Genomic DNA, 15,409 nt, shown 5'->3' on the forward strand with positions numbered 1-15,409 from the left:
TTTTTGGTATGTCATTCAGGCATATATTATACATATTAATACACCTATAACACGCGATACCAGTTATCCTTGGTACCTGAATCAAGTATACAATCCACATAAACGATTTATATATAAATGAATCAACATGCTGCCGGATGAAGCGATCGTGTACTCTATAGTATATTGTCACCGTTGATTTGTTAAATTTTTGTTTTTTGTTCAACGTCAATACGTAATATTCAAATTGCAATTAAGAAGAAAACAAGTGACGAGATGATGGGGTGGAGACTGATGTTGATACTTGTTTCCAGTAATTATAAATCCATTTAACTCCACTTCCTAATTGTATTTCGAGCCAGAATGTCTTATATAATGAGAGAGAGAGAATAACGTTTCTTCATCGTGTTTAAAAAATATATAATACGCGGAGAACCGATTATGTGTTATGTTAATTGTTTATCATACATTATAAAAGAGAGAGAGAAAAAAAAAATTCCGATTATTTTTATACACTGACTTTCGTTTTCGACGTGACATTCAGTAAAGCTCAACATTAGACATGCTGCTATGGTTAATAATTTTCACTTTCTTCACTTCGAATATATTATACATGTATATAGGTATGTATGTATATACCTACGTGTAGAGATAGCATCGACGTGTTGCTGCAAGAAACCAGTTTAACTTCCCTCGCAGTTAGGTGCTAAACTTTTCTTTCTTTTTTTCCATAAAAAAAGAAGGAAAAATTATCTCGCACGGTATACATATATACATATAAAATTGAATAATTTAATATCGTAACTGCCGTGTTGATCTTGTGTTTTGCTGCGCAAACATCGGTCAACTCACTAATCTAATCTCGATTATAAATTTACGACAGAATTAGCCGATTACATTGATAACGGCGATACATTCTCCTATTATAACTACTCAACAATCAAATTAAACCATCGCCAGATATGGTACAAGAGCATGTGGAACGGATTTTTTTCTCTCTCTCACTCACACGCAGATGCAATAAGTCCCACGACACGTAGATATCGGTTGCTATCAGCCAAATAACGACAAGATCGTCGAAATTCCTCGGGACTTCGTTATTGTTCACGAATCGCATACTATAGTTCACGAGAAACGCCTGCATGATATTGACCCAGACTTTTCGTTGGCACTTTCTCGAGCAGCCGCTCTGTCCTTGCTGCGCCGTAAAGCATTCAGCGCAGTAATCGGTAAGTGGCGGTTACCTATACATAGACGTGTAATTTCATACACTGGGTGTCCAAAAAATGTATACACTATTCAGAACGATTAATTACGGCGGGAAAGATTATTTGAAAATTTTTTATTCTTCAAGATGCATCAGCTATTACCAGATGAGAGACCGTCAGTCACTGGCGTTATAAATAACATTGCCGAATATTTTTCAAACGGTTTTTCTCCTTTCCCAACATTTGATTCTGATCTTGAGTCCCATTCAAACATAAATTCATCGCGACTGTTTAAGATCATTAGATCCACATCGCAATAACTCAATTTCACCGAATTTTTCTACTGAAATTGGGGGAATAATCCTTAGTGCTAATTGACGTCCGTAAGTTCAACTTCGAAAATATTCATCAGAACATGCATTTCCTGCTCAAACTATGCCGCAATTAATCGAGTAAAAACGAATACAATTCCTCGTTGAGATGGTCTCGCGCACGTGAATTTGACGGGCGTGTCTTCGGTTTTACGGACATACGCGTCTCTTCGAAAAGCCGGTTTGAATTCCGGCGGTCGCAGTTGGTGCCAAATGACCGTGTCGGCGAGCGAAGGTCATTTCGGGAGGCGCGTCAAGGAGATAGAACTTTGGGCATTTCCTTCTTCCATCCGGCAAGCGAACCAAGAACTGCGTGTTTTTGGTCTGGTGATAAATTATGTCCGAGGCAGAAGACGAGCAAACAAGTTGATGACCAGGTTCACCACCCATAATCCAACGTGTCCAACTCGTTACGTGGAACCTAGACTTTCCGATCAATATGGCGACCGTTGCTTTCCGCTGCCATCGACCCTCCGGTCGAACACCGTTTGTCAGGGTTTGAACAGGGTTTGTTACTTTTCACGATCCGTGCGAACGAGCGGTGAATGGAATTTTGGAAAAAAAAACTTACGATCGTTGGGGGCGTATTTAGAACTGTCGGAGGTTGCAGTTTAACCCTATTTGGTCACTCTGGGTGAATTTTATCCCAAACATTTTTCAAACTGCTCATAGAGTTCAGGAATAGATATTTATAGTTTATTTTGGACGAAATCAGCTTTGTAGAGAAGAAATATTTCCGTAAAAGTTTTATTTTCCGTTTTACCTTAACTTTGCCGATGTTTTACAATATTTAAACAATCGATCTGTTTATTTCGATTATTGATGAGTCGTTGACGAGTGATTTAACGCTAAAAAATATAGATCGAATCCTCTGATAAATTACATTGAGTGTAATGACTGAATTTATAAAGTTACCTTGAAGATACAATAAAACAGTGGAAGTTTTAAAATTCAGCATTCTCACAGAGAACGAGCTTCTGTGAAAACAAGCTTTCTGGAATTCTTGAAAAACTTGAACGAAAACTCGTTGTTACAATGATACCCAGCGAAACGAATGTAGAGGAACTTTTATCAAATTTTTGCGAGATCTGTAAACAAGAAAGTATAAACCACTTTACAGGGTGTTACACAGCACTTTTATCGACGACGTGAAATCCGCCGTTTGCACACCACGTGTCGCGTAGTATTCAGTTCATGAGCACCGGCCGAACGATTACCGAGACACTCTCAATTTCGTCGGTTCGACGTTTAACGGAAAGGACGTTTTTTGTCCAGGATATGACAAAAACGGCGTCGGCTGAAAGTTACACCGTAATCACGCGGTGACCGACGGTACACTGCGTAAGTGGGTATTATAATTGACGTAACAGCTGACCGATCGTCGAGTATCAAAGCCGCATATCCTCGTGATCATTGACCGCGGCGATCCGTTAATAATTCGATCGGAAATCATCGATACGTGAACGAGACACGCGTGTGTTGCATCGCTTTTTTGATCGTTGTCCTGCAGTCCGGAGTTCCCGACATTGATGCGTTACACGACTCCATAATTTCACCAACCCTAACTGCACGAATGTCCTTGCCGACGTATTAAGTTGTAGACTTGCCACCAAACGTAATTACTCAAGTGCGCAGCTATGAATTTCTACACCTTCAACGCCCTGCTTCGGCATTCCTTGCATTCCAGGATTAAATTCACTCGTGATATTATGTGTTGCTCGTTTCGTTTCGGTAATGTGATCTGGTTATTTAGTCGAAGATTTCTAGTTCTATGAACTGCACTTTTTTATTCCAAACTTTATTTTTACTCAAATTGTGTATAAGTGTTGAAAAATTCCAAAAAATTGTCAAGTTCTTGGTGAAATTGTCTTCAATATCTTATAACGCCAGACTAGCTTTACCTATAAAGACACAAAGTCTCGACTCTGAAAATGGTGCTGGTCAATAGAGCGTTACGTAACGTATAATAACTGTTACCCTTGAACTTTGGAAAGACTGTATAAATATAAAATCATTTTCCCTAAGGATTGTTAAAAAATAACGACTCTACGTACAAATGGTCTCAATAATTTTCATCTATTCAAAACTAAATCGATAAACTGAGTTCGTCAAATTTTAGTGCGTGTTTCTTTTTAGCAACTTTTTCTCGATCAGCTGATTTTTTGTAACTAGAAAAATTTTCGGACATCTACTTCTTTATTTCTTGACTTAGTTTGATTCGTTCACACCAGTTAATTCGTTCGCTCCGTTGAACTGATCAATGTGGAAAAATCCTCGTTAACCAGCTGCAACGCTCAGGTGATCAATAGGTAGTAGAAGACGAATAACTACATCATCGGTTGATTTGCCGAGCCTTACTGTGAAGCTAATCCATCCATGGTGCCTGGAAAAAGCGTATACAGCAATGCCGATTGGGAAAAAAAACAGCAGCGAAAATAATGGGAGCTGAAAACCAACGACAGAACCCTAACAATGCTACATCGAAGCACGTAAATTTACAAACTATGTAGCCCAATTTTTTACAGCTGTATACATATACATGTACAGGCAAAATGGATTGAGGGGTTCAAACAACTCTCACGATACGACGAATTGTTTACCAAGAATTGTATAGACAGCTCAGCTGCACCTTAAGAAGTTCGAGGAAGCGATAGCGAAGACTGTGATAAAAGGGAATCCATTATTTCCCAAATCGTCGAATAAATATTTGAGTAGAATCGAAGTCTTCCTCCTGCAGTGATATACATTATATTTCTGACAGTCCACGAATCGAGGTGATTTATTTTTATTGCTCAGTCTTCCGAACGATACTGATACGCTTTGCACAGATCGGAACTCCATATTTAGTATGAAAGTGAGTTCTCGTTTTTTCCGAAACGAAATATGAACCCAATTAAATACATCACGAAACCTCGCATAATCCGGAAGACGATTTGAAGTCCTTTCCAGTTAAAATTCTCAAGGAATAAAAAAGAAAGGTTAGGATTAACAGCGTGGTGCCTCACTCTAGTCGAAGCGAATCGATTGATTCGATAAAATTCGAATCAATCTCAGGAAATGGATCATTTCAATGACATCCACGCTCACGTACCATAAGTAAAAAATCCTTTCAGGTCGAGCATGAGTAACGTGCAAGTCTGGAGGAGTGACGGGACAACAGGATGGGCACAATTGCGTGGGCAAAACTACCTCGGCCAGACTATGCTAAACGGGTTTCTCAAGCCTACAATCTTGCGAATAACCGGCGAAGCACAGGCAACGCGTGCAGACTCGGGTGCGGCGTTAACGGAAGTTGAATTCTCAACTTTCGAGCTTGTACCGGATACGAATTCACGGCTAAGCTATTCTTGCCATTATTTTATTCAGCATCTAATAATTCCGGATCAAATGTCAATCCTAAAAATGGAGTTTCGGCAAAAATTAAATCGCAAGCGTGCCGATTGGCGGCCATGTTGCTTCCGTTGTAACCTTTCCTTGTTGGCTATTATGCAGTTGTGCGCACATTTTCACGCGATTTGTCTATCAGCCAGATCATAGACTGAAAATTATTTGAGCCTAAAGCATCATTAATCTGGTTCGAAACTAACTTTTTATTACCGGGAATCCATCTAGAGTAATTTAGTGGCATTTTCGCCTGGGATGGAAAGGGGTCACTCTTCATCCTCGACGGAACGACTCAACGATTTTCGTGTAACATAAGCTAATATGCAAAGCTGCGTGTTTGACGCGGCTCCATTATGCGGTATGACATAGGTACCTGTACGTAAAAATACGGGTATAATATACCGACTCTCTACGAGCGAACAAATAAACGGAAATCTTTTTTCTTGGTGGCTATTCTTTGTAGAACGGTTCTTCGGCAAGAGTGATTGTGTACGGTGTTAGCACTTGTATATTTTGTGTGATGCTTATTTTGATGGCAGTTCACAGCTACGGAAGTCCATATTATCGACTCGAAATAAAAGTGCGCTGATATAGGTTATTGGTACGAACATGTTTATCTTTGGAAATCTGGTTCAATGGGTAAATACGCGTTAATGCTTCAGCCGTTGAATAGCGGGGAAACGAAAAGCGACAGCTTATGCCTGCAGCTATCGTCTATCGAACAAACATTCTGTGACTGGGAAAACGACAATGAGTTCTAGATGGAAGTTCGTGTCACCCCATCTAGATTCACGTCATAAACAAGTTACGAGTTTCCACATTACGATATACTTATATTAGATGCAAAAGGAAGATGCAAACCTATTTATAAACTCAGTATATTATTCGCAGAGGTGACAGGCGTATTGAAAGAGAGTTATTATATTCCGGATACGATTTTAGGGGGAAAATCTGAGGGTGATCTTCCGTCGACTAAATTCCCAATACACCGTAAACTGAAGGCCAATAATAATCATTTCCACTGCCCGAAAAACAGTGACTGCTATCAAACTTTTTCACCATTACACGATCGATGCAGAAAAATTTTCTGGCACACGTCAGAGCCGAGAATAAACACGTCGTGAAAGTAAAAACATGAACACGGTTCAAGAAAAATAGGATTGTACGACACGTGGACTCGGTTATGACGAGGCGGTGCAGCCGGTGTAGAAAAAAAAATACGCAAACAGTACGAGGGTTTAGCGACGACGAAATCGCCGGAAATAAACGTTTCGTGTAAATTGAAACGTACAGCTCCACTTCTGCCAAACTTTGAACAACCGCGATTTGCTACAGATGCTTGAATTTCAAGCGCAACGAATGATTCGCATTCGTAATCGACCTTGTATCGTCTAAATACACGAATTAGTTTCCAATTAAATATTATGCCACTGGAAAATAATTAATAGCTTCTATCCAGGCGGTTTATTGAACCCTACTTCGCTGCATTATACTGCTTTCTAAATAACTGGCTGCTGGATTCTTGTCCAGGCGATCAATGTATTGACATTCCCAATTGAGGCTTGATTCATTGCGCAATGCTTCACAGCACTCTTTCCAATGCGAGCTGCTCAACTCTTGACTCTTAAAGAGCCCTTTACTCTGAGAGTGCATATATAAGGTTCGCCACAACAAGCGACACAGCTACTTCGACTTTCACCAGATTACGTTTAGAGACTCCAGCATCAAACCGTCACGTCGAAGTCTGAAAACCGCGCTCAAGATTAAGGCTGCTTTAAAAATGCCCCTCATTATTATGCCATAACAACGAACACTCGGAGACTGTTTTGTAGCCTTTACGACTGGCCGATTCCCGGAAGATCTAACCCTACGGAGCAATTCCGGAAAACCATCGGGGACCACCTTGTAGCGTGAACCACATTTAGCCCTCCTCAAGTCTATACATTTCACAAGAGTAACGATGTCAAGGTAGTAAAGTTTCCAACGGAAGGTGCAAGTGTCGAGAAACTTGAGCAGGACCTTATTGAAAATTAAATTTCGCGTGATTCAGGGCACGATCATCGGTTCTTGGTCTTCAGATTGTCCTCAGATCTTGGCATCCATTGAAGACCGAACCGTTGGTCTTGGGTCTCGAATTGGCTACTGGGATTCATGTTGTGAGTACGTATAGCCACATCGCGACTCGATAGTAGCCAGAACATGACCAGGGCATAAATATATCCCCGACTTCTTACCGAGAAGCATCAAACGCTGCGTGATTCAGAGGCATGATACATAGCGGCCCCGATTTCTCCCCAGAGAGTGGACGCACACGGTGCATGAAACTCATTCGCAACAACTGCACTTTCATTCCCTCGGATGTAAGTGAGCTGCATTTGAAAACGCGTGGAATTTAAGGATTGAAAATGAGAAGAAGAACCTTGAAAAAATCGGGCGAATATAGCTGCAGTATTTGTTTTGGCAGATTCACACCTCGTGATGTTTACCAAGATTTTTAACGAGCTTCCCCGATGAGTTTGAGGCGTTATTAAAACCGACTGTATACCTGATCGGCTTAGGCACTCCGGGTGTCATGTGTGTACATCTTTGTAAATATTTACAGAAGCCTCACGAATCTTATGAGCGAAACGAAGACGATCGTCGGTCTTTTTGTCCAGAGCTCGTGTGTGTATCTCGTAATAATTACGACTTGCTCTGCGGTAATGCGCAGCTTAAGAAATCTCGATTGAATCTGCGATAAACAAACTTGTAGACCCCGTTTACATGTGTCAACGTGTCTTTGGGCATACACACAGTGTAGAGTTTCAAGACGCCCTGAATCTTGCAGCGTTAAACACTGTGTGCAGCGCGCGTGCTCTGCTGCTGCCGAGACGTGGTGGGTATATAGGTATAAAGATTTTGCCGTCACGAGTGAAAATAGAAAGATCAGTTTTATTTTTGTCACCGACAAAGAGACCACGAAGAGTTTTACACCGCGAGACCACGATCGCGGCGTTTCTTGTGCCCACCTTCGTAGTTATAAACTATCGACCTGCACCATGTGGCATGGGAAAGCCGGTAAAAGACGAGCTACTCGAGTTACGCGCGTCTCTTCGATGGGCGAATCATGGCCGAACTGTGAAAATCCCATGATTATACCCGATCGTTAGATCAGGTTCCATTCGGAAGCGTCCGAAAGCCACAAATCACTCGCCGATCGGTGGAAATCGGTGTTTTCCACATGCCTGTGACAAAGTCGCGCGGATTAAAGTCTGCATAGCCGGGCAGCGTTTCAAGTACGTTGAAAAATACTCCGAGCCGGTTTATATATCCCAGATGTGTCTGTCGTCGAATAAAAATACGTAAGAAACAAGAGGCCCCATTGGCCAGTGGGAGCGGCACAACTGCGAAGCCATAAATCGGACCGTTCTGCCTTTCGCGCCCACGGTAAAATAGACCCGAGTTCTGTCCATGCGGGTCGTATTGGTTCGGAGTCGAAGCTCGTCGTCGTAAATTAGCCCGACGATATTCGCCGTTAAATCAAAACGTCGCGGTTCGATGGCGGAAAATTTCTTTCGAGGCAGCCGAGATTTCCTCATCTCCGTGAAATCAAAAGTATACACACCTTTCGCTCGGAACCTTCAAAATATCTGTTTTTGCACTTGTCTTCTGACGTTTGCTAAAATATTTTTTTACAATTTAACAAATATAATTAATTTGAAGTCGCATCTACTATACTAGGAAATTTTTCCATATCTTGTATTTAAACTTGTATTTAGAACCGAGTCTCGACTTTCTTCTGCAACTTGTCATGCAAGGCAAGTTTTCCTTCATCCATCTTGCGATTTCTACTCATCGTTAATCTGAGAATTTCTGTTTATGGATGAAATCATTCAAATTTGAGAAGTTAGAGGAAAAGCTTGAGCACGTGGAAAGAGCCTCTTTGATCCCATTCCTCTTTTCTACATCAGATTATAACAGCGGAACAGCTGTGCTCTAAGAATCTTCTGAAGTAAACTGGCATCGCCGATAACTTCCGGTATGAAAGAGATGTAGGTATTCAGTTCTGCAGACTTTGAAGCAACTTGAGATAGTTGATCAAACGGTCACCGAAAGATTGAAAGGATGAAAAAAATCGGAAAACAGGATGTGGCGAGAAGAGTTAGAAGTCAACTGAACTAACATCGGCGCATTTCTCTTCCTGGACTTCCCTGAATCGAACACCAATAGTGCAATTCATTACCTCTGGCATAGCGTTACGATTTTACGATCAGTCGACGTAACATCGTTACATGTTAAGCCTTCAGCGCGATCCCCACCAGTGAATGTGAACGGTTCGCGGGCAGGTGTTCGTCACTTCTATTTATAGAATGGTGGCCTACTGTAATCGTGGTGGAGCTGCGTTAACGAATATGTATTGTATTTCTCCGAGAAGAAGAGAAGACCGCGGCTTCGTGCGTTGCAAATCGTGCGGCACGCGTCGCCCTGCGCAATATGAAACGCGGTGAAAATCGAAGTGATGAGGAATGGAACCGTGGGTTTAAGAATTTTGCCCTCAGTTCAAAGGACCCTGAGCGTCATTTGATGGGCGCAAATTCCCAGGCATAAATGATACGCGTGTTATCTCCCAAGTTACGGTTCCACTGGGTTCAGACTCGTAACTGGCGGTCTGAGGTTACATTTTCGAGAAAATATCTCGGACGAAGTTTTATCAATAACCCCGCGATTCATGGAGAGGGTAAATTGATGGGCACGCTATGGCATCGGAATGCCTGCTATGCACCAGTTAAGAATTTCCTGTACTTTAGCTATCGCAGGAAAAAATATCACTCGACGACAACCCTAGACTAATTTAACCCAATTTGCCTTCCATGGTGGGGGCGCTTTGTATTCGCATTTTTATTGTTTTGTAATCATATTGTAATGTTATTCCGATGGTTTCCTCGAGCCGTATTCTATCTATTCAATTGTCATTTATACGAAGAGAAAATGATCCTTTCAGGAGCAATGAATTCGCGAGAGAGAAAAAATTAACTGCTTCAAGCACTGTGGATGACGTGGAATGAACTGAAGTGTTAGAGCCTATTTCCTAGAAACTGTGCATATTTTTCAACACTCAAGAAAAATATCAGAAGTAAAAGCCTGGAGTTTGAAATCGGCTTGAAATTGGTCAGGAATAGTATTCTATTTCCGATTTTCTTGTGACGGGGATATAAAACGCTCTCAATTCCGCGCCTCGTTGTCACAGTTGTCATTCGATAAATATGAAAGCTGTTTTTTTTTTCCGAAGAGTCGAAGACCCTGCAGGCGATTGGAATAATTCTTACCCGACTATAATAATAATCAGCTGCTGACGCTGAATGAACTCGAAGAGTTTCACAGAGTGGCTGAAGCTCGATTTGCATGGCCAAAGTTTTTCCATATTCCAAAAATATTCATTCATATTCAAAAGGGAAAAATTATTTGCAACACGTCCAAGCCTTCACTTTCCCCATATGTCCAAGTTGACCCGAACCGATCGGTTTAGTGATAACTTCGATCCGAGTCAACGGCGTAAAAGATGTAGGACGAAGGTAACAATGACTAGCGGTTCATGGATTTAAAGATCATAAATTAGCCTGACCTTCAACCCTCGTCGCGGTTTTATGTGGCAAAAATTTTTCCAGTCAGTCCGTTAAGTCTTGCCGGTTTAACGACGCGAACTGGCGCCGGAAGCGTACAGTCACGTCAAACCGACTCCTTCGGACGCCTTTCTTGGTTCTAGATTTCCTGGGATAACTACGCTTGGAGTGTACTTTTCACCCAACACCCTACAGACACCACAATGAAAGTCTACGTGGGTGTAACTGGCGTCTTGACACTGCGCATGCAGAATAAAGCCGAAGGACCGAGACGTTGAAGCAGGCTCGTTTGATACTTGCAGTAAGTGAGTTTTATGCATGTTCTAATTGAAGGTTATTGCAACGGAAAATACTCACATCCTGTATACCAATTTGCAAGGTGCGGTAAATTTCGCGAATCCGTGATGAAAGATGCACCTGTTTTCCGAAAATCCAATCAAAGTTTGATCAAAATCTTTTTTTTTTCTTCGCAGACACATGGAAGTGAACCCAATAGGACGGGCAACAGCTTTGATGGAAGGATGCAACAATCTTTGATTATTTTGGTACACTGACCCGAAAGCTAAATCGTGGGATGAAAGATTTACGCAAGATTGAAGATCCACCGCATATACGTGTCGATGATGCAATTTATAAAATTAACAAACCGCAAAGTGACGCCTAAATACTACGCGTACATATTTGCGAGATGAATTAACACCCAAGTCGACTTCTGACAAGAGGATCACCTCTTATATATACGGTAGACATTTTGGCACAAGCCTTTTTCATTTAGATTCAACGTGCCAAACCGCCCTCCTCCTCTTACTTGCTGCATTCAGCTTGAATACTTTTGATCTGTGTTACATTCACAATCAGAGACGCCGAAATACCACGTAATCTTATTTCAGATTATCCAACGCTGATCACGCATCAAAAAATCAATAAACAAACAAACTCTCACTAACCACAATCTTCCTTTTTCTTTTTCGGAACCTTGATTTTGTTCAATTTTTGCAAGGTTATCGCAACGAAGACGCCTCTTCATTTATGTAGTTCGGATAAATTTCCGGAGTTTTTTCTGCTTTGTTATTCATCCGAGATAAAATGTGGGCAGTTATTTTTTTCATTCACTGCCGTAACTGGGTCTCTGGAGAATAATATACAAAGCTCGCGAAGCTTCACCATCGGATTTTAACTCTCAACGGACCATCAGCCGCTTGTATACGTCACGCCCTAGGATCGCGTAGGAACAGGGCTCGGACTCGTAAACTCATTCATAAAACTATATCCACTTCCAGTAGCTACCGGTGAATGAAATTTGACTGACAGCGGCCAGGTGTTGATGTAGCCACCTTGCGCAATACAAGGGAAATAAAAAGCGCCGCGTTATACGGTCAGAATAAATTACTCAACATCCGTGCACCACCCACGTATTATATGAAACAGTCCCTCTTTGTTTACGTATATGTATATCCATATTATGTATAACGAGACAGAGAATTAGAATCAAGCAGGCGTGCAGTCGAATCTATGTACAACAATCGTCGCTTCTGGCCCTGCAGCTTTTGCAGTTATTATCGTAAGTATAGTACCTAATCGCTTTCATGAAACACTTGGCAGATACTTCATTCATTGCGGGAATCTTGGATTTGCCTTTTAGAAACCTTGAACTTTTTAATTAATGAACCAAAGATTTTAGTAAGAATCACTTTTACTCTTTGTTTTTAATTAAAAATTTTTTTAAATATTTCCATACAACCGATAGCATTATTTGAATACTATAAATTTTGTATTTCCTACTTCGAGGATAACGACAATCTTAGATAATACTAATTCGCATTTTGGTCTACATTATAAAATACATAGTCATCTCTAGCAAGTTTCTAATACTTAAAAAAAGGGAAAAAATAGTCACACCATGTACAGTGGAACGATTAACAGAAACTGTTAAGTCATAGCATCTTTTTTAGCATGGATATAGATATCTATTACAGTATGTGAATACGTATGGTAGTTGCAAATAAAGCTCGTGTCAAGAACCTTTCACGAGTTTTGCATAAAAATGACTGACTTCATTCCTGGCCTTGGATACAAAAATAAATCCTACGAGATGTAGGTAAAATAGAATTACCTTCACTTTAAATCCATGACACGTGTTTATTCGATTGGTATTGGTGAACTTTACAGAATAGGTTACCTACACGCTGCCAGAGTGACACGCACAGTAACTAACGATTACGTGACTCTGCCATAATCAATTTGGTCGATGACAAAGGTAAGCAAGGTAAAAAAATACTAAAAGAACTGTTTAAACGATCCAGCGCATCACTATGATTATAATTTATATGACCGTTGTCGGCGTTGCGACATGTTTTTTTTTTGTCTTTCGTTTTACTTTTTTTTTTATCAACAAATGATTTCGAAAATGCAAACAAATCTTGACGTGAGATGAGACTCGGATCGAAGTTGTCGACATGCGAAGCGAGGAAATGGGAGGAAAAATATCGCTGTTGAAAATTCGAGAGAGAATTTACGAGATTTCGGCATCACGTCGGAGAGCGGCGTTGACGTCCATTAATTAAACTTATTATACACGAAGGAAAACAAAAACATATCGCTGCACGTGAATGGGGTCGTTGAGATAATTCATAGCGTAATAACAGCTGTCACGATATACTAATTGATCGTGACCCAATGATGTTTCCGTCATTTGTCCGGGATAGTTGGGGCGACCACCTATAAGCGTTGAACATTCGTGAAACATTTAACTGCGCATCTGACACGTGCAACAGCTCAGACTTCATCGTCAGCCAGTAATAGCATCTAGCCGAATAGCCGAGGACTGGATGTGTATAAACGTCTAGATATAAGATCGAGGTGAGAAGACGTGTAAAGAGAAAAATGCGATCTCATCTAATTTTCAAATTCTCTGGTCTGTGTAATATTCGCTTCAACTAAGATGAATTATAGATTTTTCCAAAGCAAATAAGCGGGTGATTCACAACATCTAAAAATCAATTGCATATTCGGTTAAAGAAAATACTCTACTCCTTATACCGCGAGGTCATTAAGCCTCGGACTTTCCGTTGTAGAAGTCTTAGATGTATAACTTTGAACTGTGAAATTTACAGCAATATCGTTTCATATTTTAACCAACCCCCCCTCGACGATTTTTACCGATAGAGAAACTATGTATGTGTACAGCAAGTCGACAAGAATACGGTATAAACAATTATTACATTTATTTGAACACTGGCTTGGATTTTCAAAATCGAAAGGGCTAATTTCTGTTCAAGTTCTCGGGATTTACACGCCTGCAGCAACAGCATGTTGACACTTTCTAATGTTAGTTATCACGGAGTCACCGGCTTGTCAGTCAGCAGCTGGAGTCAGTAGTTACGGTCAGTAGCTGTCAGCCGAAAGCGCCTAACGTTTGTCACCTCGAACGCTGCACCGCGTACCATGTAATCTGAACTCAGGCGTACGGTTCAACTGGCTGATAATAGCTTGATGCGGTCTATTTTTACAAGGTGAGAATAAAAGTACAATAAAACGCAGGGGAAAAGGAGGTGGAGCAAAATCTAAAAACGATATCCAAAGTTTCAAAAAAGTAATGGGAAGAGTGAACGTCTGAAAATGAATAGTTTTGGAATGTTTCACGTGTTTTACACGATCGTTAATCGTCCGTTGAATCTTGTTTGAAGTTCGCTGCTCAACGCCACTAGATTATCCGGCAGTTTTTCTTCTCTCTATATCTATATAAATAAAATCCCAAGGGATCGAGCGGAAAACTCACCCTGAAGTTGCTGGATGGTCGCTTGGTACTCGGCTAGCTTCTCGTCAACGTAATCCTGGCTCTGACTCGCGATGATTTCCGCCGTACTCGGTCCCGTCGCTTCTTCGTCGCCCTGACTCGGCTCCAACGGCACACCGACGTACTCGTAATCACCAGGTCTGTACGGTGCGATCAGGTATTCCGGTGGACCACAGGGAATCGGCGAACCGCTTCCGCTTCCCACCGGACTCTGCGTAGACGCAAAAAACAATTATCTCGCTTGCTGGCTGTCAGGTCGAATTTTGCGATATCGATTTATCCTTGTCCAAAATCGAAGGTCCCTGAATTCTCTTAGAATGACTTCGATACCGGAAAACAATTTTTTGGTTGAAAAATAGGTATTCCCGCTTGGGATATATTTAAACTATGCAATAAATGACGTAAAAATAACTGTATCATACACAAAGAGCAAGATGTGTAGTTTTGATTAGTTGAACACCTTTCAAGGAAATAATTAATTTCAAATTTATAATCAGCTTAACTCAACTAATGAATATTAACGAAATATTTGAAATCGGATAGTGCTTTTTTCAAGAATTCCATCATGTTATTGAACCCCAAACTACGATTTCAACTGCAGGGTTACGGCATTTAAAATTTTATGTGTAACAATAAACCATATCTTTATATTCCTCGAAGCACGAAATCCGGTGTACATGTGTAAAAACATTAATGGCTGCAGAATAATTATTTGAAAATCGCCATAAACGATCCGAGTTTTCGGTGAAAACTCCATCAAACCGTTAAGGAGGTTGGACGACCAAAAGTCGATACTTTTTATTAATTTTACTCCGAGATAGTCGCGCATCGAAGATTAATCAAATTAACCTAATCGCAAACTGCGATAATTTCTTAAAAATTCCAAAACTAAACATACTGAAATTATATACAGAAGCTTGGATATCGATGTCTGACTTGATTCAAAAGTGTATATTTTAATACGAATTGACTAAACAAGAAAAATTTTTCTACTAGTCAATTCGATATTGCCATTTATTGATAATGTGCACAATGAGGTTGAATAATTAAAATCTAAACGATATAAACATG

The 15,409-nt window shown here is 40.6% G+C and overlaps 1 protein-coding gene across 2 annotated transcripts in view; it reads right to left on the reverse strand.

The window, feature by feature from the left end:
- Positions 1–15,409, reverse strand: part of LOC124407200 (nesprin-1) — a 126,882-nt gene that overhangs the window by 110,974 nt on the left and 499 nt on the right. For both annotated transcript variants that reach the window (XM_046883085.1, XM_046883083.1), the window contains exon 2: positions 14,321–14,549. In XM_046883085.1, the coding sequence (XP_046739041.1) occupies positions 14,321–14,549 (229 nt within the window). The remainder of the gene's footprint in view (positions 1–14,320; positions 14,550–15,409) is intronic.

This window comes from Diprion similis, chromosome 6 (assembly GCF_021155765.1).
Source record: "Diprion similis isolate iyDipSimi1 chromosome 6, iyDipSimi1.1, whole genome shotgun sequence".
Taxonomy (NCBI): domain Eukaryota; kingdom Metazoa; phylum Arthropoda; class Insecta; order Hymenoptera; family Diprionidae; genus Diprion; species Diprion similis.